The sequence below is a fragment of the Dermacentor albipictus genome, unplaced genomic scaffold, assembly GCF_038994185.2.
Source record: "Dermacentor albipictus isolate Rhodes 1998 colony unplaced genomic scaffold, USDA_Dalb.pri_finalv2 scaffold_11, whole genome shotgun sequence".
NCBI lineage: Eukaryota > Metazoa > Arthropoda > Arachnida > Ixodida > Ixodidae > Dermacentor > Dermacentor albipictus.
The window spans coordinates 14,095,763-14,120,062 of record NW_027225565.1 but is presented as its reverse complement, the minus strand read 5'-3'; the positions used below and the strand labels follow the sequence as shown (position 1 = coordinate 14,120,062).

The 24,300-nt window shown below is 43.9% G+C and overlaps 1 protein-coding gene across 2 annotated transcripts in view; it reads left to right on the top strand.

The window, feature by feature from the left end:
• Positions 1-6,880: 6,880 nt before the first annotated feature.
• The window catches only part of LOC135914962 (UDP-N-acetylglucosamine transferase subunit ALG13-like), a 152,833-nt gene continuing 135,413 nt past the window's right edge, over positions 6,881-24,300 (top strand). The window contains exons 1-10 of one of the 2 annotated variants that reach the window (XM_070528219.1): positions 6,881-7,334; positions 7,489-7,572; positions 13,169-13,219; positions 13,311-13,357; positions 13,869-13,941; positions 14,007-14,088; positions 14,668-14,803; positions 21,908-21,953; positions 22,019-22,148; positions 23,310-23,368. In XM_070528219.1, the coding sequence (XP_070384320.1) occupies positions 7,200-7,334; positions 7,489-7,572; positions 13,169-13,219; positions 13,311-13,357; positions 13,869-13,941; positions 14,007-14,088; positions 14,668-14,803; positions 21,908-21,953; positions 22,019-22,148; positions 23,310-23,368 (843 nt within the window). In that variant the 5' untranslated portion in view covers positions 6,881-7,199. The remainder of the gene's footprint in view (positions 7,335-7,488; positions 7,573-13,168; positions 13,220-13,310; positions 13,358-13,868; positions 13,942-14,006; positions 14,089-14,667; positions 14,804-21,907; positions 21,954-22,018; positions 22,149-23,309; positions 23,369-24,300) is intronic. The other variant, XM_065447901.2, reaches the window with a different exon arrangement.

The window sequence follows — 24,300 nt, the reverse complement described above, 5'->3', positions numbered from 1 at the left end:
ACCGTTTTTTCATGTATGATACGTGTGGGCTCCATGACAAGCCCCTGTCAATTATGACACCTAAGAACTTGTACGATCGGACCCATCGTATTATTTGGCCATTTATCATTACACTGTAATTGGCCATGGGTTTGCGCGTAAATGGCACTAGTGCGCATTTCTCTGAGGAAATTTCCAGGCCTCGATTACGAAGGTAGAGAACAGTTTGTGTGGCGGCTCTCTGAATTCTCGCTCGCAACTGTAGGCGTGTTACTGCAGACGTCCATTGCACTACACCTTTGTGCTGCTAATGCCCCAAAACAGGAAGCATAAATGCCTCTATATACCAAACATATATAGCCCGCCAAAGCGCAATACTATCCCCTTCCCCACAATCATGAGAAAAGCGAGGAAAGAGGCGGCACAAGCCCAGCTCGTCGTCCTGGGAGGCTTTAATGCAAGCCATACCATGTGGGGCTACCCGCGAAATACTAAGAAGGGTGTGTCGATAGCAAATGGGGCCAACAACTACAATTTGACCCTGCTCACAGATCCCACGCAGCCGACACGTATTGGCAACAGCGTGTCACGAAACACCACTCCCGATCTGACCTTCGTCCGGCAAGTGGAGGGCGCGACGTGGTCCAATATAGGCCTCAATTTGGGCAGTGATCATTATGTCCTGGACATTATAATACCTGCTGCGGGGTATAAAAAAAAGAAACTGCTCGTCAAACATACCAAGTGGGACCAATTTCGATTCAAACGAAACCGTCAGGCAGCAACGAAGATTAAAGACTTAAGTGAGGACGGCGCAGCTCCACCAAGATGCGGAAGAAGCCACGATGGAGGTGCCCACCGAGGAATATGGCCCCAGGCCCCACTCTAAGCTGATCAGCCTCTGGGAGAAGCAACAGACTCTCCATGCAGAATGGATGAAGCACAATCATAACCGCACACTTAAACTAGCACTGGCTCAGGCAGAGGCGGAAGTACTGGAGTATTCACGCGAGCTGAATTCGGCTCAATGGATGCAGCTGTGCAACAGGCTAAATGGCCAGCTCGGCTCGAAGAACCCCTGGTTCTTGTTTAGACATTTGCTCGATCTCGATAGCAGCAGAGGGTCAACGGCCAAGAAGGTCAATCGGCTCCTTTGGGCACATCCGGCCTCGGAGCAAGATATCATACACGAGCTCACCAGCCGCTATTTTAATACAGAAACAAATGAGCTGGCGTACGCAGAGTACACTGGCGAAGTGAATGAGAGCATAGATGCCGACATAACCGAGGCTGAGGTAAGAGCTGCGCTCGCCGATCTAAAAACCACCTCGGTGGTGGGGCCGAACGGCATAACAAATAAAATGCGGCGCAACCTCGATGACCGGACAATTAGAAGCCTAACCGGCCTCTTCAATCAGGTGTGGCGCACCGGGGAACTACCACAGCCATGGAAGGAGGCTGCCGTAGTCTCTATTCCAAAACCTGGAAAAACGCTGCACCTGTAGAATCCCCGCCCTGTCCCACTTACGTCGTGTCTGGGCAAAGCACTAGAGCACGTGGTTTTAACACGCCTCGCTGGGCATGTAGAGGAACATCAATTATTCCCACCCACACTCTTTGGCTTTCGGCCAGCTGTGTCCACGCAAGACATCATGTGGATGCTCAAAAGGGACGTTGTGGATGCCGGAATCCTGGGGGCAGTGCGCACGATCCTAGGACTCGATATGCACAAGGCGTTCGATAACGTCAGACACGAGGCCATACTCAGAAACCTATCGGGCACGAATGTTGGGGCACGGGCGCACAGATACATAATTGCCTTTCTTCGCGACCGGACAGCCACCTTCAAGATTGGAGATATCAACAGCCCCCAGATCAATCTCGGCACTAGGGGTACATCCCAGGGTGCAGTACTATCTCCTTTTCTTTTCAACTGTGCTATGAGGAACCTACCCAAGGAACTTGATCCCGCTCATCCGCCATGCCATCTATGCGGACGATGTTACCATTTGGACGAGGCAAGGTAATGCCGGGGCCGTCAAACAGGCATTGCAAACAGCAGCCGACACGGTACAAGCCTACGTGGTCGGCAGCGGCCTCAATTGCTCCTCTACCAAGTCAGACCTGTTTATTGCCGGCAAAACAACGCAGGCAATCAGAACTACGCTGCAAATAGTAGTCAATAAAGAAGCAGTACCTAGCCTCCCTCATGACGTGGCTCCCCCTTCCCCTACTATTAAATAAAGTTGTTTCCTCCTTCTCCTCATCCTCCTCCTCCTGCTCATCCCGTGAACGACACGATCGAACGGCCAGTCCCTGTTCCCTTGCGCTTGCGTTTACCCTAATACCGGACTCGCGAAACACTATTGCGTTAGTAATCTTCCGGTGTACAGTGACGGCCGTAAACGCGCAAATCCTGGCGCTGATCGGATAGCGGCAGTCCGATGTGCTGCAGCCAGTTCGCTCGTCTGCTGCTATTTCTGTCGTTATTACACTTAGAAGCTCACCATATTTCCACTCTTTACTTGGCCATTCGACCGCGTCTAATGTGCGCAATGCCCTCTGGAGCTCCCTGGTGTCGCCACATTAGTCTCTTGACAGCTGAAATTATCCGTGACTCTCCTCAGAAGGGTTGCAGAAACTGCAGGCTTCCCTTCCTACTAAGGTGCGAGTCCGGAGGGGACGTAGATATAACTGTAGTGAGGAGGAAGAATAGGCAGTTCCCATACAAGAGAGGGGGGGGGGGAGGTGACATGAGAAGGCAAGCAAACTCAACTATTATACGAGAGCAGTTGTTGGGAAACTGGATGAGCTTAAGTTCAAGGTACGTTGGTGCTATTTATGAAAAATAAACACCATGCAAATATGTCACGCGGACAAACTACGCAGGGCGTGCCATCGCTACTAGATACTTTCTAGATAAATAATCTAGTAACGTTGGGGCGTGCAGAAGGAGGGCTTCAGCGCACCGCAGCGTCCAGGCGACACTGCAGACGCGGTTGACCGTCAAATCAACACATCTGTGGCCGCCGCGTTAGCTTTGCTGCTATGGCATTGCTAGAGGTCGTGGATTTGATCCCAATCGCGGCAGCCGCATTTCGACGGGGGCGAAATAGAAAACGCACGTGTGCTTATATTTCGGGACACGTTAAAGAACATCACGGTGTCAAAATTAATACTGAGTCCGCCACTACGGCCTGCCTCATAATCCCATTGTGGTTTTGGCGCGTTCAGCCCCATGATTCAATTCAACTTTAATAGTTCTGCCACAATTCGATGTGCTATGTGAGTAAATGACAACGCTCAACCCTCTCAGAGGTTATAAAATATGGCGCACAACAACGCCTCAAGCAAGCACTTCTCTCTGTGTTCTGTGTACCATGCAAACAAGCAGCAGCGGTGCCCGCAAGGTAACGTTTAACATCAACTCACCACTCTCATGTTAGCCTAAACGTTGAAGCAATTAAGCTTTCAACTTCACCGCTATTTTTTTTTATTCAAGTACCCTAAGGGCCCATACGGGCATTACATAAGGGTGTTACAATAAATTAGTGATATATACAGTGTACGCATTTAAACGGATAATGCATGCTAAAATAAAAAGAACACAAGCGGGGAAAACAGGAAAAAGAAACAGTAAGGGCAATACAACGACACGTCCTAAACGTTGAAGATACCTATAGAATTTAAATGGGTGTGAAAAAGCGCACAATAACACAGTGATGCCTAAAACGAATGAGCAAGAGAATACTAAGTTAGTACGTTAAAATGGTGTTTTAGTTTTGCTAGGAAATCTCACTGCGCGCTTGGAAGAAGTGTTGGAAGAAGGTAGGATCAACGGCGAATATCTCAGCAACCTTCGGTTTGCCGATGACATTGTTCTACTCAGCAACAATGCAGACGAGTTACAACAAATGACTGAGGACCTTAACAGAGTGAGTGTAAGAGTGGGGTTGAAGATTAATATGCGGAAGAAAAGGATAATGAAAAATAGCCTGGCAAAGGAACAAGAGTTGAGGATCGCCAGTCGATCTCTAGAGTATGTGAAGGACTACTTTTACCTAGGTCAATAAATCACAGGGAGCCCTCATCATGAGGAGGACATTCACAGAAGAATAAAAATGGGTTGGATCGCATATGGCAGACACTGCCAGCTCCTGATTTGAAGCTTACCATTATCATTGGAAAGGAAGGTATACCCTCAGTGCATTTTACCAGTGATGACATATAGGCCAGAGACTATAGGAGACTGACAAAAAAGCTTGAGAACAAGTTAAGGACCGCACAAGGAGCGATGGAATGAAGATTGCTAGGCATAACGTTAAGAGACAGAAAGAGAGCGGTTCGGATCAGAGAGCAAACGGGTATAGACGATATTCGAATTGACATCAAGAGAAAGAAATGGAAATGGGCAGGCCATGTAATGCGCAGGTTAACCGTTGGACCATTAGGGTCACAGAATGGGTACCAAAAGAAGGGAAACACAATCCAGGACGACAGAAGAAGAGGTGGGGAGATGAAATTAGGAAATTCGCGGGCGCTAGTTGGAATCGGTTGGCGCAGGACAGGGGTAATTGGAGATCGCAGGGAGAGGCATTCGTCCTGCAGTGGACATAAATCAGGCTGGTGACGATGATGACACAAAATCAACGTAACTTGGTCACTTCATATAAGGAAAATGCTTCCTAAAAAGGTACACATACCACCATATACTGCATGCAACAATGAAAAGCACAACCAGAGAAAATTTTATGCAGTACAAGGAACTCTGTGCTAACCTAGAACAAAACCATTTGCGCAAGGAACATCAAAATAAGGTGAGAAAAAAAGCTAAATAAGAAAAAAGCGCACAATAACACAGTGATATCTGTAATGAATGAGCAAGAGAATACTACGTTTGTCCGTTAAAATAGTGTTTTAGTTTTGCTAGGAAATCATGACTTAGAGCTGATAGGATTTCATTTGGTAACATATTCCGGTGATATATCGCGAGAAAGAGAGGCGAGTGACTCAAGAAGTTAGTGCGTGCAAGAACGGGCTGCACTTTAAAGGGATGATCAAGGCGCGGAAAGCCTTAAGGCGGAAAACACAAAAATAATATAATAAGAGCGTAATTTTATACGTTTTCACTCGTCTATTACAGTGGAATGGTGAAAGCCTATTTCTTTATTGAACTGATATAAAACGCTTGTTTCGCTGCAACTATTTCATGTCAAGTTTCACTTCAGTTGGCATTGAAGTTTCATGAGTAAAACGTGTTCAGCAGTGAAATTAACTGCACTGCGGACTTTTGAAGAGTGAAATGCTCAGACTCCATACACTTTGTCTATATCTGTGAAATCGTGAAACGGTGAAATAGCGTTCCCAACGCAAAACCCAAACGCAGTTTGCGTCTCGCGCATGCGCAGTGACTTCGACGCTACTTCTTTGGGGCCCCTATTCTAAAACTCCCTATTGTTAGCTATTAAGTGAACGTACAACTGTCGAATTCTTGGCTCATCCCCCAATGTGGGTATGTGCCATGTTTTGCAAGGAACAGTGAGCTTTTATTTTATAATTAGCACAAGATGAACTGTTAGCGGAATCCAGCCGACAAGGCTCTATTTCAGAGATGAAAAAATGGCTGTGGCTTAGGTAAGGTTAAGCCCAGGATGCGAAGCATACTAGCCTTTATTTTAGTTGTTGAACCACTGTTTAGCCTGGTGAACTGCTGTTGCTTGGCTATATTTGGTTCGGCTAGACGAAGAAACAACTCATGCATTACTTCTTCGCCTTCAAGAGTGGAACGCGACAGCGTTCCCGTCGACCCGCCAAGGGGTGTAAGACAATGGGCTACAGGGCAGCGACTACGCGCCCCGCATTGGACGCGGTGAGCGTCGAGCAAAGCAGCGTTCGGCGCGGCAACGAAATGTGCGCCTGAGCAAGAGACGCACGCCTTAGAAACAGCTCGTTTCTAAGGCAACACCGCATTCACTAGAGGCGCTTTTGTACCGCGTCGAAGCATCGTAATCGTGGCTCAGTGGTAGCGTCTCCGTCCCACACTCCGGAGACCCTGGTTCGATTCCCACCCAGCCCGTCTTGCAAGAGTTGAGCCAAAGCCACTTCTCCTCTGTCGTGACGTCACGGTGTCACGTGATTTCATGGTCACCGCCGCGCCTGAGGAGCTGGGTTGAGCCCTCGTAATATGCTTCGCATAATAGGGCCAACACTCTTAAATAATAAAGTTTAAACTCTTTGGGTCGTATCATGTCCCGCAACGACAATCGTCATCTGTCTTGCCCGCATTTCCTGTCTTTAACGCTCGAGCCCAGTATTTTCAAATCACGAATAGCTTGCGCTTCGGCGGAAGGAAAAGGCTACGATGAAGCATACCGCAGCGCGATTGAAGCCAAACCTGGTGGCCCAACACGTGATCGCACGTCAAAGTGCGAGGTTGGCTTTAATGTTCCCGCTCTGCAGGTGGAGCCACAGCAGGCAGCCGAACAAGCGCGCACCGAATAAAAAACTACTGGCATAACTACTGGGCTACTGCAGGAACCAAACGTCTCAACATCTCCGGGATCTTACTCTCTCTCTCGCAAAAGGTCACGTGTTCCACCACTGTGGCTTCACTGAGCGTTGGTTTGCCACGGCTAGTTGCGTGACGTAATGCTCCCTCCTATATTTATCAGTGTGACATAGCATTCTCGACAGGAAAGTAGCGAGCGCTGAGTTTTCAAGAAAGGAAACACAAACAAGGCAGATGACGATTATCATTGTGGGACAAGATAAGCCCCAAAGGATTTAAGAAAAAAAAAAGATAAGGAGCTGGGGAACTTCAACTCCAGAAAACTCAGTGACGCACGCGACACTAGCGACGACGCCCGCGACGCCGGTACGGTGCCGCGGCCATGCATGGTGGCTCGGCCGGTGGCCCAGGGGTGTCTTGAAATAGAAGAAAATAGTTCGCGCATTGCTTACGATTGCTGTCTATCACTTGTCACTCTTAATGCGGACTGCTTACGTAGCTGCTTGCATAAACACCGTAAGGTGTCTTATTTAATCAGTTTTGATATTGTCGGCTCTGGCCTTTCTTCTAGGATAAGTTTAAGTGCGGAAGGACACAAGGTCAAGCGCGGAGAGTGGCGGCTAACACAAAATTTGAGCGGGCATTAGTCGTTTGTCACTCTCCTTTGTTACTCCCACTGGTACAAACTGACCGCGCTTCCCAGGGCATTCGCATGACTTCGCTTTGCACAATGCTGTGCCAAGAAGAAGGTAACCAGAAAATTGATGCATATCTCAACTCATTGGGGTTCTGGAGGAAGCAGATCGCCGCTGATGGCTCCTGCTTGTTCAGAGTGGTGTCTGAGCACGTGAGTGGACCACAATTCTGCGTACTTCCTCCATTTACTCGTTTGGCCTTTGTGCTCTCATATTGGCTACCCTTTGATGTATTAACGCATTATGAGAGTTTTTAGTGTGACAACTTAATGAATGCTTGTTATCGTTCTTTTCGGTCACATGTAGGTGCACAACACGCAGTCGAAACATGAAGCTGTACGACGAGCATGCGTGCAACATTTACGTGAGAACAAGTCCACTTATGCAAAGGTGACATACTAATTCATCTGTCGTCTTAACCTTGGTTTCTTTTTTTTTGTCCCCCCCCCCCCTCCTTTTTCTTTTTTGAATGCTGCTGCGTTTGCAGTTTGACGTCCAGCTACGCTCGAAAAGCTTCTGGCGCATAGTATACGCATACGTTCCCACGCGGGCTTGGCATGCAGATCTGATGGCCCACGTGGAACGTCGCGCGAGGGAACAGGGGTCGCGAGAGGAGCGGCCTCGTATATCCCAACGCTGTTTAGGAGGACCAAGTCCCTAGATTTGGTTGGCTAAATTAAACACAGTTCGTTAAATCGCAGCTCAGTAAATATAACGTGTGTCGCGTCTGTTCTGTGTATTCAATTAAATATTCAATTAAATCCATTTAGTAATAAATATAGTCCATGTGGGCCAAAAAAGAAATCCGGCAGTGATTTTTATAGCGCGGCTCACCTGTTTCTCGGGCAATCGCAGAGGGGGTGAAGTTGTGCATCTCTCAAGGTGGAAGTGTGCACGAGTTCCACTGGTGAGACGGGTGGCATAATGCTTGATTTTCGAGACGTGCATGGTTCTGGCATGGTGCAGAAGGTGTAGGCCTGAGCCAGAACTTTTCTGTTCAGCAAACTGGTAAACTGCACTGAAGCAAGGTGTGAGGTTCTGTAGAAACAATCTGTCGTCTGGCGCATATATGTACGCGCAGCAGCTGTAAGGCAAGGTATTCGGTAGCAAATCGGTGCAGTATTGCAACTTCGTATGGTGTTCTAGGTCGTCTTTTTTGGGGGGCAAGAACTTCACTGTGGCAATCCAAGATTCTCAGCAATGGAGGTATGTTGGCTTGGAGTCAAGTGAGCTGGCCAATAATGGCTTGTGGAATGTCAGGCCCAACTGAGGCAGAACAGTACCATTGCTTTATGCAGCAGGCTTGACAAACTGTCTGGATAAAGGCAGTGGTAGGGAATGACCAGTTAGAATGTGTCAGCTAGGGCTGTTGATCGGGTGCTGGTAGTACCTCATTCTGTAAACATTCTTCTGACATGATCTGCACTTCAGCAGTGAGATATGTATAATATATATGTGTGCTGTGTATATGTGTGCCATGTATAACACTATTGGTCGTTCTTAAGAAAATTTTTGGGTAGATAATGCTGTTCTTTCTGTAGCCGTGTGCTGTAAAACAGCCGGCGTTGGTGTCCCGAAGAAAAGGCCGGCATGAGCCATTTCAAACAAGTCTTCTCCCAGTATTATGAGCAGGACATTGTCTTCAGCATGACTGCCTCAACTGCCCTAACTATAGGACGAAATGCTATCTTGAGCAGTGTTGTACCCACAGGGAGTACAGTGACACCTTTTACAACTGCTAAAGAAGGATCCGTCCATGGGTTGAGCATGTGAGGCAGTAAGAGTGACATTTTTCGTATAGTAATCTAAGAACCCATGTCTAGGAATGCCTCACATTCAGTTATTCCAGTGATAGTCGCTGAAAAGAATGGGCATTGGAGCTGATCGAGAGCCTAGAGTATCATAGGGCTGCTATGTAAAGACTGTGGCAGGGGCATGAGGGATGAGCTGGCGTGAGGTAGTTTTTGGGACTGTGACAGGTGGCTTGTATGTGGAGGGAGCCTTGAAGCAAGTTGGAATTTTTTTTTTTTCAGTTCTAGCAAATTGCCTGACAGGTCTTGGTTTAGGAGCAAGTTCATTATGTGTTCCCGGGGCAGTGTTCCTGATGGTGCTGGTTTGTCCCTTAAAAGCCTCTGGCCTTTGCTCTACATGATCTAAAACCTGGGGTGCATACGATGCTTGAGCTGCAGTGACGGGCTTGCAGTGTGCTGATAAGCATTTTTTTTGTCAAGGATACTAAAAAAAAAAAGGAAAGAAAGAGAATCTGCTTTGTACCCACTGCATAAATGAGATCATGATCGGCATGATTTACACAGAACACCAACTATATAAAGACAGTTTATACAGGAAAGAGGTACTTAAATATATCAATGCTAGATGTAAGTTATTTGGTACAAGAAGAAATAACTACACTGTGAAATCACGTTGGCTAGTACTAAGGAAATAATGATATACGAAGTCCCACTACGTAGCACCAGTTATGCTACCCTCTGAAGAAAGCGAAGTTTAAGGTGCTTTTGGGGCAAAGAAAGAATGTTTGTATTGCTTTTCTTATGTATATTTAATCTGTTAAGGAGAATAAACTAAGAACTTTGCTTCCCATAATTAGTCCTCGTACGGGGTATTGTCCACTTCTCTGTACTGCGTGTTGCGACATGCTTCTTCGGTTTTAGCTTAGCAGTTGTTTTCATAAAATCATAAACGCATTATGGAGAAAATCTTAAGTCATGAAGTAGATGGTATTCAAAAGTGAGATACTGTAAAACCTCGTTAATACATACACACTTAATAAGCCATTCCAGTTTAAATACCAGTTGTGACGAATCCCCCATCCTGGGTCGCCATTGTACCTAATGCATTGGCTTACTGCTTAAACTATAGTTACTTACCGCATGCCAAATGGTTAGTGCGTAGTATTTACTTCAGCTTTCAGCATGCAGAAGTGCAAAATCGGTGCAGTGTCTGTGCAGACCATAGATAATGAAATTGCGTCGGATGGAACTTTCACGGACTGCAGTCGCCATCAATAGTAGTGTCAAAACATGGTGGCCATGACATGTTTGCTGCTCCCATAGCTTCTGGCGTGTCCACATTGTCCACAACAACAATGCAGAAGTGGCTGATGACCTTTCTGTATCCAACAAGAAGGGAGGTCTGATGGAGAAACTCGCGGCCTTGCTGAGTTTGAGGATGCCGTTGTCACTGCAAGGCCGCCACGGTGGCAAGTGAAAATCGCAGGCATTTGTGTCCTGCTCACAAATAAAACTTGTCTGCATGTGTATAGGAGATAATTAAGACTTAATTATTTTCTGGCCAGTAAGTCTATAGTTGCTCATCTGCCATTGTTGATTAATTAGTATATCGCTTAGTGTGTACCTCATCCACATTCCCCGCCATCTACTTATTAATGAGGTTCTGCGGTAAATGTGAAAAACGTTGTATTGTATAAATAAATCTTGTGTGTGTACTGTGTAAGAAGTGCCAGCAATAATTCTAGCTGCCTTCTTCTGCAGTGTTAATAAGCGTGTGGTGTTAGTCTTACATGTGGTACCCCAGACAATTTGGAACTAGCTACTCTTGAGTATGAAATAGGGCATGATAAATCGTGAGCTTTAGTTTTGGTGGGAAATTCAAAGCAGCATTTGGTTAAGAAACCAATCGAACAAGATTATTTCTGTGTTAGATAGGACATGTGTTCACTCCATCTCATGTGCGAATCGAAGACTACTCTAGCTTTATTTAAAGCTATCAACAGTTTCTATATGGTGGTTGTGAAGTAGAAGTTTGTTATTTAGATACTTTTTGTTCAGTGCATGGAACACTTTGTCTTCCTGGTGTTACTAGTAAGTCCATTTGCTGTGAACCATTCATGCAAGGCAGTAAGAACTGTGTTTCCTGTAGTAATTCTTTTGTCACTAGAGAAGCCACTGAGAAATATGCTGGTGTCACTTTCATACAAAATTATAAGACAAATCGCCTGCAATGTTCACAAGGTCATTAGCATAGACACAATACAGAATACGACCTAACAAACTACCTTGGGGAACTCCACAACGAATCAGCTGCAAGCTACATAGAAAGTTACCTATGACGACCACTTAGTTGCGGTTGCTCAGATATGAGCATATGAGGTAAAGCGACAGGCCCTGGATACTGTAATGTTCAAGTTTTCGGAGCAAGATGGTGTGGTTAAGCAGGTCAAAGCCCTTGCTGACTTTGACCTGCTTAACCACTCCAAGTTTTAGCTTTTTGGCTTTAATGTTACTTCGAATGAGTTCCTTCTGGACAAGTAAAATGGATTTTATTGATATATAAGGAGTGCTTATTAAGAAATCTCAACTGCTTTCCACTATTTTTTCAAGTGCCTTCGAAAATATGAGGAGAAAAGAAACAGGACGATACTTGCTTACGTTACTCCTTTCTTATCCTTTGTAGATCTGGCAATCATTTTCTGACTTTATGTTCTGACTTTATAATTTTTCCTTTTTGGGAATACTCCAAATGATCTTGATAAGTTACATGTGCACCAAATACAGCGCGATGATGTCTGCTATAAATTTTATTGGTCATATTTGAAAACCATTGTAGTTAGTAGAACAAGTTGGCTTCAGGTTCATTAAAATGCTGGAATACCTCTTCTTTGTTAGATGAAATGCAGATGTTTCTGTTTGAGTGCTCATAAGGAAGCTAAGAGCTGTTTCGGGATAACCAGGCGGAGCAAAGCTTGTGTAAACAGAATCAAAATGTTCCACTAACATAAAACCAGACCACCAGAACCATCAATGACAAGTTTTCTTAAGTGGGCATTATTCACTGCATCCTGCATTCCCATGAATTTCCCTACCACAGGATGAATGCCTTGATGTGTCCCGTGACTGAGTATTGGCATCAAAAAGAGCTAGAGCCAGGTTAAGACGCAATCAATAAAACTGCCCCTTCTTTATAAAAAAAGATCAAAAGGCTATGGGTCACAAATGAACATATAATGTTGATAAAATATAACCACCTCTTTCAATCATTTTTATACGCATGATTGGAGCCTAAACTAAAGGAGTTCAGAAATGCCAGAAACATGCTCAGTTCCATGCACAGGAAACCAAGAAAGGTCTTTATTATGAGTAGAATTGTGATATCCAGGACATGTGGCATTATTTACCTGTGTTTGTCGTAATTGTCTTTCGTTATGTAAATAATCTCGAGTTCAATTATTCTGCTGTTGCATGCATCCATCGAAACTCGCTATAAGCAATGGGCTTTTTGACAAATAATTTAAAAAGATAGTTTTTGAAGAATTTGTTGGTCTTTAGGTTTCCCAAGGTCGGCAGAAAAGTGAGTTTTCATAGTATGCATATATTTATACCAATTTAAATATAGGTTCCCATTATGCGGTAAAGCCGTTCAGCATTTGTTAGGATGTAAAATAATATCTGTACACACATGCACACACACAAAGAAAATTTGTCCTGCTCCCTCTTGGACTAACCCATAAATACCCCCCTGAAATAAAGACTGCATAAATGGTGTGTAGACTTGCCCGAAGTAAGTACATGCAGCTCTTTTGACTGTTTATGTAGTGGCAAAATTGTGATTGACTGTCACAAGTCTTTCATGGCAGTGTTTGCATTGAGATATTCTAATTGACATCAAGAGAAAAAAAAATGGGGCTGGGCAGGTCATGTAATGCATAGGTTAGATAACTGTTGGACCATTAGGGTTACAGAATGGGTACCAAGAGAAAGGAAACGCAATCGAGAAGACAGAAGACTAGGTGAAGCGATGAAATTAGGAAATTCGCGGGTGCTAGTTGGAATTGGTTGGCGTAGGACGGGTAATTGGAGATCGCAGGGAAAGGCCTTCATCCTGCAGTGGACATAAAACAGGCTGAAGATGATGATGATGTTCAGGGAGTATTGCAAGAAAAATTGCATTAAACTTGTCTTGCCGGGTGCGTTAAGCTGCTCTCACATATCTCTTTTTTATGTTATAGTACCTTGATGGGGACTTCGAGAACTACCTGTTGAATATGGAAAATGTGAAGGCAAGTATCAATTGTGATGATACAACATATATTTCATCCTCATTGAGCTGACTGTCAAGGACACAGCTCAGATTTTTTAATTTTTTTCCAGGTCTGGGGCGGCCATTTGGAGATGCATGCTATGGCAACACTTTACAAGTAAAAAACTGAAATTTTCTATTACAGTGTCCCTATTGCCTTAGGCTTGGTCTGTTTAAAATGAGCAACTGCTAATAATTTTTTATTTATTCTTTGCCGAGGATGGGGACCATTTAGTACTTTCATATTAGGGTGCTGTTGCTTTGCTTTTGGTTGGGCCTTGACAGAAATTTAATCTTTTAGATTTATTAGCTGCTTGAGCAAAACTGTCCAAGGGCACAACAAGTATGGCATCGCAAAGACCATGGGTGTAGCATCTAAAGTCCTTGGGTGTAGTGCACCCGCTGGATCCACACAGACAGTGCTTGTGTGTGCCATTAGTACGACTTATGTACCAACAAGTCCAATGTGTAGCTCTTGGCGAACTGGCCACTCTCCTTTGCGTGATTTCCTTCACAGTGTTACACACAATGATTTTTAACATATTTAACTACAATCTAAGTTTTTTTTTGCCATATCTGTTTCATGTTTACAAAGTATTTATACTTGCCTCTTTTACTTGAACCGACAGGAAAGACTTCGTCATCTTTGACAGCCCATCCAAAAGTCCCTACTACGCAACTGAAAATCGCTTCCAAAGTGTGGTATGATTTCATGGATGCAGATTTGTTTCGCCATGTAGACGCTACTTTCCATCTATCTTCTCTAGGTGATGTTGTGCTGCACCCATGGTAATCACTATGATGCGGTCTACCCAAAACAAGAACTTGATGCTGCAGCATTCTGCCAATGTGAGTTCCAAGGTGTTTTCATCACTCTTTCATTAGTTAATACATTAATCCTTATGTGCCAACTATTTCAATTTTATCATAAAATGCCCAATTTTTTTATCTTGTTTACAGTTGTAGTATTGACAGCAGTACTTTCATGATTTTTCATTCGCATCCAGTTTAGCACTAAACTGATTTCATTTAGCGCAGCACTGATTTTTAAGGAATGCAGGCCCAGTCTTCAACTGATTTTTAGAGCCCCAATTTTTGGACTTGCTCCATTATTCAGACCTAACTTTAGCAGTGCCACCAACTCATAGAACCAGCGTACAATGGTAACTGGAATTTCAGGCACCGTTGCTTGAATGTTCCATTTATAACCTTCTAGAACATTTCTGTTTGTCACAGATTCTTGCTGAGACTGTAAAGCAGAGTGCATCCTCGTAAAAGGAAGTCTGCAAATTTTAATAAACAGTTAGAATCTCCATAATTGAACAATACTCAAAATATTTAACAATCTTTTGAGCTTTCATTGCCGTATTTTTCAAGTTTTAGGGTTGGCAAGTCTGTTAATATAAGCTGTTTCACTGTTTTCCGCAGCCATTCTGTACAAAATTTTGTACGAAGATGTTTTTGAGATGGGAGGCGATGTTGACTTGGCAGTTCAAATGATGCTCCATGACAAGAAATCCTTCAAGCACAGGAAGCACATGAACTTTGAGCAGTGGAAAGAGTGGTAATGGCCAAGTGCTTTTCTTTCTTATGCAGCTTTCGTGTGTTGGAAATTTTTTGATTGTACTTGTAATAGGCTGTTTATTTTTAAGATTTTTTTTCTCGAATATGAGGCCCCCAGACTGACTTTTGCTGTGCTTATACATAGAAGCTTATTACATTTTTAATACTATTTTAGATAATGAAATAAGATAGACTATTTTATTTTTTTTTTCCATGGCCTGAGTAGACCATGATGTTTCATAGCACAGATCTTCCAAGTAAACAGTCGTCTACTTGTTCCGCTGTCAGTGCTGATGGCGACTTTGAATAGGTCGGGCTAGAGTCACTTTACTGATTTGTTTAGTGGCTCTAGGTTAACCTGGTGTCTGCAAATGAAAGACCTTTTTCAGTTCCTGCTTGTGTAGAACGTAGGCTGTTATTAGAAAAGTAAGTGCTGTTTGAAATTAATAATTTGTTACAGTTTACAGTGGCACGCGTGAGAACCCTGATCTACAACCACCTTATTTATCATTTTTCTATTGGAAAATTTCCCCCACATAATTATAGAACCCAGCTTTGCATCAATTTTCTACAAAAAAAATGCGAGCATTATACAAATAAATTTCATAATGGAAAAGGATGCATGGCAAGTCAGAAAAGGCAGGTTGGCAACGCCACCTCGAAGTTTGCATGCCAGCTTGCTGTGATGCCGGGGATTTTGGTGTCTGCTCAGACCTAGTTAATATTTGTATAGTTAAATATGACTAAACTGTATTCGCAAGGAGCCATGCAATGAACTTAGAGAGTTTGGGAACATTTAGTGCACTGCAACAGTTCCGGTGAAAGAAAATGCTGGCACCAGAGTTCTGGCAAGAAATTAAGATAATAGAAGCTTTACCTTAAATTTATGTTATAATCAACCTTTTGCCACAAAATAACTCAAATGGAGTTTTTAAAGAGGGCTTCATTAGTATTCGCAACTCAAATCAACATTAGGGGGCGCTGCGAAGCCTGGCCCGGTCTGGCTACACTGTGCAGTATGGCGGCTTTACGGAGGTCCCCGCGTACGCTGTCCTTGGTGAAAACATTAAGTTTGTTGCACTGCGATGGTAATTCACGCTGTTTTGTGGAGGGAGAACGGATAGTGGACGTCAGCGTCCACTATCCGTCCACTGGTACGTCATTTTAGTCGGTACCAGTGGTACAAAGAGTAATTAAGTAGAAGTGGTCGCGCGTGTGTGCAAACCTCCGGCGTGACAGCGGACCCGCACGAGATTGTGGTGAGAATCGCCGACGCATTCTGGGACCCATCGATCGTGGAGGCAAAGTGTTCGTGCACTGCTGGATTGTCGCAAAAGTGCAAGCACATCTCGGCTGTTTCTCCTGGTACCTTATCGTGGAACATTTGGTGTAGTTGTCAGTCCCTTTAATGTTTCATCTCTACATTGCGTTTCAATGCTGTTCATATTGCAAAGATCGTAGTAAAGTGAAATGTGCATGTGCGTGCACCGTTGTAAGCAGAAGAGATCCTATTATGTGCCGAACTGCAACTTAGCTTCACCTTGTGCTGTGGCTCTTGGGGTTACCTATCACAATACATATCCTGCTTTTTTTCTTTTTTTTTTGCCGACATGCTTGTTCGTTTCCTATGGCTCATACGTTATTGTTTCACAATTTGTGCTCGAGCAACTGCGTGATATCAGTGGCGACTCAGGCAGAACTCATGAAACCAACTTTTGTTGTCTTTGTTAGTGCCCTTCTCAAAAGGGCCCTGAAACTGGCATGCCGCATAATATAGATACCACGACCACCACAAGCTCTGTTCGCAGGACGATCAGACAGCCGTGTGTATTTATTGGTCTCTGTAAGTGATGTAGCTCCAGGCGTCCATCTCGCGTTTAGAGAGTGCCACACATGCCTGAACCACAAGTAGCAATGTGTTAAAAAAAAAAAAAAACTTGACCAGGACCTTGCTACTTTGCCATGCACCGTGTAGCTTCCAGGCCACTAGCTGAGGCCAAAGGAAAAAGCAATGCATCAGTGCAATAACTACTAATTCCGCTTACAGTTCAATGATTCGAAAAATTTTTGCACCAGGCAGTGTCCTTTTGTAGTGAGGTAACTATGATCAGTCGGAAGTGTTTCAGTGCCCCTTTAAGTGTTTGTTAAGTGCTTTAAGCGCATGTTAAACTTTTATGTCACTTACTTTCCATTTATTGATATGTTGATAGTAAGGACAGCTCTATATGCTCTCTGGAGGTCAATAATTATCATTCACTGATGTTAAGTCTGCACAAGTGTCTCCCCATGTTGTATTACCAGTGGTTTAGTTATGCTTCCCAGGACAGCCATTTGAACTGTATTCAACAAACTGGGAAGAAGCATAAATTATGGTACATATACCAGCTGGGGTCATTTGAATCAAACCATTCTTTCAGAGTACTCAACTCTGGTGGCCAAACTTTTTAAATACTCATCGTATGCAGGTTTGACACTGTTCCATGTTACTTCTCATGTTCTGTTTGGCAAGATATACCCTCATATGCTAAAAAGTGCAACAAAAATGGGCTTGAGTAAAACGTATGAGGCAAGTACAGTGAACAAAATATTGAGTGCATGTGGTTTATTTTGTGAAAAAATACAAGTAAGGAAAGGGACAACAAACAGCCATTGAAGAATAACCACAACTATATGCACACAGATCATAAGTGAACTGCAGATATCTCGGAATACCATAAGATGAAAACTTGCATCAGAATGCGTAGCGTAAATCAGCACTTCACTGAAGAATACAAGTTGCAAAAGAATGTGCATTGCTAATTTACAAAAAGTGTGTTGAAGTTGAAGTCTGCAGGTTTGGCCAATGCAAACAAGTGCAGCATGTAGATCACATGGCAACGACTGTGTCTGAAAAGTATGAAGTGGCTGAGTGGCATAAAAAATGCTGGATTTCCAAACAGAAGACCGCACTTACTCTCAAGGCCGCCACGCTTTGATGGAGCCAAGGTCACTCGCACAAATGCCTCTATGCAATACAGGCTACTTGCAATATCGCCAGCAATGGCACATGACTTCAGGTGAATCACCTAATGCCGAATATGCAAACGTGCCACTGGAATTCATCTTCTGGTGGCACAGCCACAGTTACTTTTAAAATTTCAGGTATCAACTGAGCAGTCTCTGCAATTATGTTGCTACATGTAGTTAGAGAACAGTTAAAAAGGTGACTCAAGAATGCAGTGGAAATATGCTTCAATTTCACCAATGTCAATGCAATTGTTTTTACACATAACTGGTGCCGTCCTGAATGTGGATGAATTTTTGTGTAGCACGTCACACGAGCATTCAGAACATCGAATGATGGCAGGCCTGTGAATGTGTTTACGTTGCTACTATTTATCGTGTTCACAAACTTCTGTGGAAAAGTACCCGATGTCACTTGGGCAGCCTTGCTTTCTGTAAGCCTTGTCCGTGAAGCCATTTCTAGTAGGAAATTTGCCACGTCTTTTTCTTCTCTTGAGTACTCTGCCATTAATGTCCGGAGGCCAGGTTGGCAAGCACATTCCTGTCACAAAACAAAAGCAAGAGTTGTAATGTCTGACATATCTGACGCGAGATGCAGCTTCTTTTTGTCATTCCAATAATGCACGTCAATGTATTAAATTCAATGTTGGAAGTAGGAAAGCCAGGCTTTTTGCATCAGTTAATTTGCACCCATCACACACCACAATCCTTTCACGAAGTTAATCCAGAAAACATGCTACTGGCTAGGTAAAGACAGCTACCACATCACAAATATATAGAAAAAATAAATTGCTATATTTGCTATGTCCTTGTCCCTTATGGTGTTTGCAAGGCTTTGGTCCATGCTGTTAGGGGATGGGAAATCGTCCTGCAATGTCAGATAGAGTTCAGTTCAAGAAACCAGTGGTTAAGCAATGTGTGCACAAGTTGCAGTTAATGTGCACCCATCACACACTACGTGCTACAATGCTTTTACGATGTAAATCCAGAAAGCATGCCACCGTCTAGGTAAAGACAGCTACCACAACACATACATATACAAAAAGAAATTACCATATTTCCTTTGTCACTTATTTGGTCCATGCTGTTGCTGTCAGGGGATGGGAGATCGTCCTGCAATGTCAGAGTTTAATCCCAAGGAATTAGTGGTGAAGCAATGTGTGCACAAGTTGCAGGCAGCCAATTTACCATGGTGGTCATGCTGACAGGTGCATGGGGCAACACCTTTGCTTCTAATGGGGAGGCAACAGTTTCTTTGCTTGATTCATTCTGTAATGCATTAAAAGGTGTTGACATCTATTGCATGCTTGTAGACATGGTGTATGTACCATAAGCATATAAGTGCTGCACCATGTAGTCAAATTAACTTACTCTGGCTGACCGATACACACGTCGGCGAAGTCTTGCCAGTGAAAGCTCTTTCATATGAGCATCCTTGTTCTCATCATAACATGACGTCCTTGGCAGGTTTTCAGTTGGTACTGCATTTTTTTCAGCCGCTGTCTTTGACATGCTACATCTGAAACAATAAATGAATTGTCTATGCTTTATTGTGCCTCAATATGGGCTGCACCCAGAATTTTTTTCTTTTTACCTCAGAAACAAGGCCACAATATTTATAAAAAAGCATTTGCAAGGAAATGAAGCACGGTTTGAGTGTGCAAGGCTATGCAACGTTGTACACCGAATGTAGCATCTGCAAAACGTAGTTGAAAGCTGCTCATAACGCAAAGTACAAAGGTGCAAACACCACCATATGACCGGAGTAGTTTTGCCACTGACTTGGGGATGATTTAATAACACAGATAAAGCTAGCTTAGGTACTAATACTGCACATACATATGCGACACGTCAGTAGACGGCGGACGCCGTAAATTTTCCTCGCAACTAGCAAACTCGTGTAAAATTGACATGTGGCTGTCGCGTAAGTGGCAAACTTCTGCAATGAACGTGATAGGCTCGCCGTTGGTGCGAAATACCAGTGTCATATGGCCACTCTTGAGCGCGTGGGAGATTCTCAAGTGCAAGTGGCAAATTCATAATCAGTCGCGCTGGGAAGTGCCCGCGTGCAGTGCGCCTGTGCTGCAAGTTCATCCGCGCCACGCATGATATTTATTCTGCTTTAGCATGCCACATGCATGGCACGTTTACACTCAACACTTCCCGAACTTGCTAGTACATCATTCGTAAACATTTGAATCTCCGACGCTCGTATAAGTTGCGCGAGACGTGCTGGGCATCAAAAGCCTCCCGAGTTACAGCCGGGTGTAGCCAACGAGCGCAGAGGTGACGTTGCTCGCAGAAACCGCTGTGAAGCGTCGAACATGAGCTCTAATTACAGCCAATGTGGTTAACCAGTGCAGAAGAGACGTTCCTCGGAGAAACCGCTGTGACAGGTCTCGAACCTGTGCTCGAATTTCGCGTTGCGGCTAACATATGCAGCAAATAATGCATAGCCCAATCGCCAGTGCCCGCAATGTGAAATGTGTTTACATAAGGTGACACAGCGACATGTATAATCGCCACGCACAATGGTCATGCATTAGGGTCGAGTTCACAAGTTCACAATAGTGTCTCACCTGGTAAGGAGAAATTATCCCGTGCAAAATGCCGTGAGCAAACAGTCACTGTCAGCGTCACAGCCTTGCCGATGCGGATGTTAGAGATCCACCTGGTTCTGCGGCTTCAGCCTTTCGACTCGGAGGGAAATGCGTGAACGGAAATATCGCTGTCCTTCCATCTCGCTGGCACGCACCGAGGAACACAGCATAACTGCTTGGCCGTTCGCTTTTTCTTTGCTAGCAGCTTCATTCTTCCGTCCGCGACAGCAGCCTCTACGGCACACACGGCGACTGGACCTCCGTATTGCGTTTCTCCCTACTGCCGCTAGGTGTCGCATGAATTGCTGGAGTTGCGAATAAACTGATTTAGCTTCTCTTTAGTATTTTTGAAATGTGGAGTCCTATGTAACCGTTGACGACTCTTCACGCGTCAGTCCCTGGGGGTCAAGGATAAGGAGCTGGTTCCACATTACAAAAGTGTTGGGGCCCACTCTCCTTAGCGGTTGTTTTTTTGTTTTTCTTGCTTATGGCACCTCTGTTCTTAGCAACTGTAGTAATAAATGGTCGCTTTTTGAAAACACTGAGCCAATCTATCAAATTTGCGTCAGTTAGGTTTTGTCTTTAGTGCCCCAATAACTAAAAGGACACTAAAGGCAAATACTAAGTCGACATGAACTCCTTAAATGCCATTCCAGAAATCTCGCAACGCTTGTTTCGTGCCAAGAAAATACTTAGTTTACGAGAAAATTGCATCCGAAGGGTCCAAATACCTTTTTCGTAGTCCAAATCTCCAGCCACTAAACCAGGGGAGTGGTGACGTTGCATACGCCATCACCACCCTTTGCTGCCGACAGTGGGTTAAACAGCGTCTGTCAGACGGCGGTACCGAGCCAAGAAAGAGCACTGCATTCGCCACGGCAGCTGCTTTTTGGTCAAGTGGCGTAGTCTGTGCAGGCATCCTGCGACATCACATGGAAGTTGAATTGCTACTTGCAGTTCGTGTGAGTTTCACGAGCCAGCAAAACCAGCACATCACTAGGTGATAATGAAACTACTGAAACGCGAAAGCGTGGGCGCTGTGGAGTCGAACGAAGAGGAAACCTTTCAACCGCCCGCATCATTGTCAACGGTATTTTCAATTAGTTATTTTTTCTAAAAATTACATACAGCTAGACAAGTAGCATTTTATGTCGCCTTATAATACAATACAAAGATATTTTTTTTATTTTTGCAGCAAGTGAGTACTAGTGCAGCAGAGTACTAGTGACACAACCTAACTGAGGAGTGCTTTCATCATCGGGCGAGTATTTGAATGTCCTGAGGGAGTCTCCAATCATGTCCTGCATTTACCTCAATTTCTCCATTATTAAGGCTCTGTTCACAATAATATCGACGCCTTAGAGATTCTCGAGCACTAATTTATCACTTTAACTTGAATTAATATTTGCCTTTAGTGTCCCTTTAAGTGATTGCTATACATATTCAGTGAGCAAATGTCTAATATAAGTTTGTTTCATGTTTTTCTTTCTTGCTTTATTTAGTGTAAAGTTGGGCATAGAGACCAACGTCCTTCCTGAAGAAGAACAGGTTAGGCAGCATGCGGTTTCAACTGCGCCGTGCATGATTTGTTGAAGTTGTGCCATCTTTTGCAGGCCACTGCTTCTGAAGTGGTGACTGCATTGGCCAACCGAATAGCCCCATTCCCATTTAAAGTTGCCAAGGCATTGGACCCGACAATCTACAGGAATGTTGAATATGACAACTGGAAAGAGGCAGAGAAAGGTAGCTGTCAGCATCAAACTTGGCTCTGAGACTGCGCAAGTCGGCCACAGTAGCAGCTTATCCTTTTCTGCTCTGTCCTGGTGGCTTAGTGGCTACAGCATTGCACTGCTGAGCTTGAGGTTGCATGTTTAATCCCAGCCATGGGCAGCTGCATTTCAATGGGAGCAAAATGCAATAAGGCTCATATGCTTTCTTTTTTCACATTCAAAAGATACCTATGTGTGACACTCAATCAAAGGTATAATTAATTTTTCTGTTTTTACTGTTTCAACATTGTACTAAGCAAATGTTTTTAGGTGAAACAAAAACATATTGATGTCACTTTTGTTGCAAGAAAGCATTTGCATGTCATCTTTTCCTGTCGGCAAGAAGTTTGTGGTCTTCAATTACATATTTATTTGTATCTGTGTTTATCTATATTTAGCCTTGGTACTGAAAATAATAGAACAGAAAAAATTGATATGCAATGTTCCCCACAAAGAGGAACCAAGTTCTTTGAGTGCCTGTTGGGTACAGGAAATGCTTTATGATATCTTTTGATGCGAAAATGTAAAATGGCCCCTTGGGTGAAAAAGCCAGCGCCCGGCGTCAGTGGCAGCCTAAATTCCCATTCGCTGTGAAGCCACGGCATGAGTGCGCCTTGATGGAGCAGAGCGGCTGAAACAAAGCCCCAGCGTGCCAGGTTTTGCATGTGGGGAGAGGGCCTCACTTTCGGAAGCCTGTGTTAGCACCCCATTCCTTGTCTTAGCAAGCTCTTGCCTGTGTTCTAACTGCACTTTGGTAAGGTCAAATCAAAACTCGCCAAGTGCCTCAATGTGCTCTCACCATAGCTCAATGGACCACTCAGCTGTGTTCACTTGGACATTATTGCTTTCGCATTCAAAACTCATAAGCGCTTAGGTGTACTCGATTTTTTTTTTTTAAGTTGAGTTTATTGCTTCCTAGCTAGCATTCAGGTGGGATGGCTTATAGTAAAAAAAGAATGGATAGATGAATAAAGGTATGTTGTGAGCTCTGTTATTAGCACACCTTTTAATTTTTTTCTTAACAAGTGTTTGGTATGAGTACACATATGGCAACTGTTCTTAGTGCAGTCCTTCAGTTTGTTACATCTGTCAAACTTGCGCAAGTTCATTTAAAATGTTTTCTTGAACTTTCCAGAGAAGATGCGCAGTGAACAACTCGTGATTCCAGACTTGAAGCCTGGAGTTAAATGTTTGGTAAGTAGTTCAGCACTTGTAGTTGCATTGCTAAGTAGATCGTATCTAGGAAACTGTGGTTGCTTGGGAAATTTTGAAACGTTGGATTTCCAGGTGGCTTTTCTGTGGGAAAGCCTATACCGTATTTACTCGCTAAATGATCATACTTTTTTGTCAAGAAATTTGACGCAAATTCAGGGGTGCGGTCATTACGTGGGTTAAATTTTCCGTGACAACAGGTCAACGAACAGGTGGCTGCCGCTTTAACAGTGTGGAACACCAAAACAAAAATGGCGGGCGGCGGAGAAAGCTGAACGCGTCGAATGCGATTTCTTTTTTTCTCCTGAGTACATTACGTGCATCAAAACAGTTTCTTCCATATCAGTAATGAACAATATTGTTAATATCGGCAAGTTTGCAGCAATTATCTAGCAATGTCCACTTTAAGGGGACAGAAACAGAGATGGGTGTGCTTAGCTGCCAGTGACATAGAAACACATGGCGGGCATGCTGCGAAAACTGCGGCATTTGTCTTCACTACTATCCTAATACGGCATGTTTCCGCTAAGGGTGAGTGAATATCTTAGCTGTGTTACAAACTACGGCATATGAATAGGGTACACTTCTGACATATCAGTGTAAACGTGGCTACTATCGTTGCCGCTCATGATTTGTTGCGTGCCCACGAATGCAGACGAGAGGAAACGAAAGGCACCTTTTGTTGTTGTTGTTGTTGACTACAACCATTACAAGGCCTACAAATAATAAAGCCAAGGCAATTTCGGTTGTAGCTTTTTTTTTTTTTCATGGAAGTGCAGAAAGTGGTGAAAGGAATGAAACGGGGCATCTGCTTAAGAATCTGTTCGGTGCATGCAGACCGCTTGGTATGTAAGAGTCGTTAGTGTAGCATTCGACAGATGGTAAGCGCGATCATCATTAGCTAGATTTTGCAC